Genomic DNA, 3001 nt, shown 5'->3' on the forward strand with positions numbered 1-3001 from the left:
TTGCGAATTTACGCGCCGGGGATTAGTATTACGATTTTGCCTTTGGGAGTTTCGCATCCTTCTCCCAGTGAAGCCAGATTTATCCAGAATCCTCGGTGATATGAGCGAGTTAACGCTCCTGTATCTATGAGCATACTCATTTTCCAGCTGTTACACATCGTAGTCAAGAATGGGCTTCCCAGTCTAGGGACAATATTTCTTCTGTTTATAAAGACTGGGCGTCTTTTATCAGTTTCCTCTAAGCAGGAGATGTCCATTACCTCAAATGTTTCCTCAAGATTCGATATGTCAGCTGTTTGCGAGGATTCCTCTTGTACTGCTCTATATTCGCCATCTTCATACGACGAGTCCTCATCATCGTGAAAAATGATTTCTAGTTCATTCTCGACAGGTGCTTCTGTGTTGGGTACTTCCTGCTCAACCACGTTGATCCCTTTGCTCTTTCGTCTGCAGGCTCGAAAGTCATGTCCAGCCTCCGTGACGCCGCAAGTGTCACATTTGCCTGGGACACGAACTATTGCGGGTTTGGTTACTATAGGTTGTGTAGTCGTATTACTACCACTAGTCGCCTGGGTCTTCCAATCCTGACTTGACTTATTCATTGGCTTTTCCCTGCCAATAGTCGTTCTTTTAACGACCTGCTCGAAAATTTTAGTAAACGTGACAAACTCATTTTGTTCTCCTAATCTGCTACGGACTGCATGATCTAGGTTACCAGGGCATTGGTCTAGGATTTTATCTATGACATCTTCCTTAGATGCTCCAGGTTGGGCTGCCTGCAGTCTTCTGCGCTGTTTGACTAGCCATGACATGGAATCGGTGTGGACTCGTGAATTGAAATGGTCCCTGTCAAACGCTGTTTGCATGCCTCGTCTCCATTCTCTCGTGCCAAATTGAGTACAAATCTCTATTTTCCACTCGTCCCATGTGAATTCTTTTTCCTTTCTTTTCTCTAGGAACCACAGTTCTGCTATTCCAGTAAAGGCAAGTCCCATCCTCGATGTAATGAGAGGATCTGGGACATGCATGGTTTTCTTAATGTTGTCAACCCATTCGATAAAAGTCACGTGGTCATATTCTCCTGTACCACTGAACTTTGGCCAGTCTCGTACTTGAGGGACTTCTTTCTTACGAAGGTCGTACATTTTCAAGTTGCTGTCTGGGGTCTCTTCAACTTTGACAGTTATTTCCCGGTTTTTACCCTTGTTGACTTTCTCATCGGGTTCCTGAGGTTGGGACCAGTCATCTTCGTCGTCAGTCTGTTCCTTCTGCTGTGCTGGTGTTTTCGATTTCATCAAATAGCTACTCTCACCAGGAGCTCTCGAAAGCGTCCTTTTCAAATGAGGTGGAGTCTCACGTCGGGGACTCACACGACTCGTATCTTCCTCAAGGATGTTGGTGTGCTGTTTACTCAGCATCTCCAATGTGAGGTTAGAGAGAAGCTTGATTACTTCTTCATTATGTGATTTCATCAAGACCATCTCTTCTTCCTGGCGGTTCGCGGTGCCTTGCAATTGTTTGATCATAGCGTGAATATTCGCTATTTGATCGTGAGTCCTTTTGTTGTACAGTTCTGACTGCATAGGATTCACACTGCTCTCCCGGATTGTATTATCAGCAGTTCTCGTGTTGTTATTCAAAGCATGAATTATTTTAGCAGTTTCTCTGCTGGTCTCATCTAAATGTCTCTTGTGCTCTTCTATCATCTTATGACGAGTAGCACTTAGGTCTTTCCCAACATATTCCATCATGTCATCTGTCCATTTCCTCAACTCTTCTTTAAAATTTGCTCCGTCGTGCGACAATTGTTGTACTGCAGCACTCACTTGGTTCAACACCTTTACCTGGTCGTTGATATTTTCTACTAGGTTCATGATTGCTTTCTGAACTGAATCAATTCTTCTATTAGTTCTCCCGTTTTTAACGAGTGACTCAATAGCTTGTATTTCGTGTAACAATTTGTCATGGCTAAGTACAATAGGATCAAGGTACAGTTTAAGATGGTGGAACATGGGGTTAATCAATTCTCGGTCCAAAGGCAACACTGTCATGTCTAACTCCTCACTACTGTCGATGCCTCCCTGAGTAACTGGAGGGTCAGTTCTCCCTGAGTCATGTTCGAAAGTGGATGATTCCTGCCTCCCTTTCTCTGATTCTGAAGCAGTTGAGGACCTGATACTTGCGGTCTGCCCTTCTTTCGTAGCTCGAAGGTGTTCCAATCCCAGAGGGCCGGGTTCCAGTTGTTCGTTCTGTTCATTAAAGACTTGTAACCCATCTTCTTGGAAAGCTCTCGATGTGACGCTTTGCCCTTGATGGTCGCTTTCTTGAATGCTTGCCGGTCTCGTTGATTCTTTGCTGCCTCCCAAGCCTTGTAGTGGAGATTGTGCTGCAAGAGCAAGTCGGTTTCCTCCGCTGAGAGGTTCCGAATGAAGTCTTTCGCTGGTGTTTGTCGATGTGCTCTGCTTCCTGCTGCCGATGGCGGGTTGCTCGCTGCGTCGATTATCATCGCCGACATTCGCTGTTGGTCCTGCAACACTGGGTGCTCGCGAGGAACTGCTTCTAGTAGTTGGTGCCATCAGGTCAGAAATCTGTTCGTGTAGAGTCACAGGATACTTAGTGCGAACTAGCTTACTAGGTATATGTTGATGGTTATTGATAGCGCTAGTTCGTCCAAATGAGTTCTGAAAAGCTAACTCTTCTGTTTCTACTTCTCTTTGTGTAGGTTCTTCGGGCGCTATGAGTGGAAGTCGTTGGTTGCCAGCTGGATTCGCTGTTGTGATTCTAATGGGTGGTGGTTTAAATCTCCCAGACTTAACTGATGATACTGGTGCAGTCGACGGTAATGGTGTTGGGCTGTTAAGTAAACTACCTGTGTTTGGTAATCGATTCACTAGGAAGGTTTTTAATCAGATCTCGTCCTCAATTGTTTTTGATGTCTAAACAGATTTAAAGACCTTTATTCACTTACTATCGGTTTCGTCGTAATCAATGAGGTCGTCGC

The 3001-nt window shown here is 44.9% G+C and overlaps 1 protein-coding gene across 1 annotated transcript in view; it reads right to left on the reverse strand.

Annotated features, from left to right (window-relative positions):
• Positions 1-8: 8 nt before the first annotated feature.
• The window catches only part of MELLADRAFT_102254 (uncharacterized protein), a gene marked incomplete at both ends in the record, with an annotated part of 3327 nt that continues 334 nt past the window's right edge, over positions 9-3001 (reverse strand). The window contains 3 exons of the mRNA XM_007405320.1: positions 9-791; positions 1113-1403; positions 1827-2869. Coding sequence (XP_007405382.1) covers positions 9-791; positions 1113-1403; positions 1827-2869 — 2117 coding nt within the window. The remainder of the gene's footprint in view (positions 792-1112; positions 1404-1826; positions 2870-3001) is intronic.

This window comes from Melampsora larici-populina, assembly GCF_000204055.1.
Source record: "Melampsora larici-populina 98AG31 unplaced genomic scaffold MELLAscaffold_3, whole genome shotgun sequence".
NCBI classification, from domain to species: domain Eukaryota; kingdom Fungi; phylum Basidiomycota; class Pucciniomycetes; order Pucciniales; family Melampsoraceae; genus Melampsora; species Melampsora laricis-populina.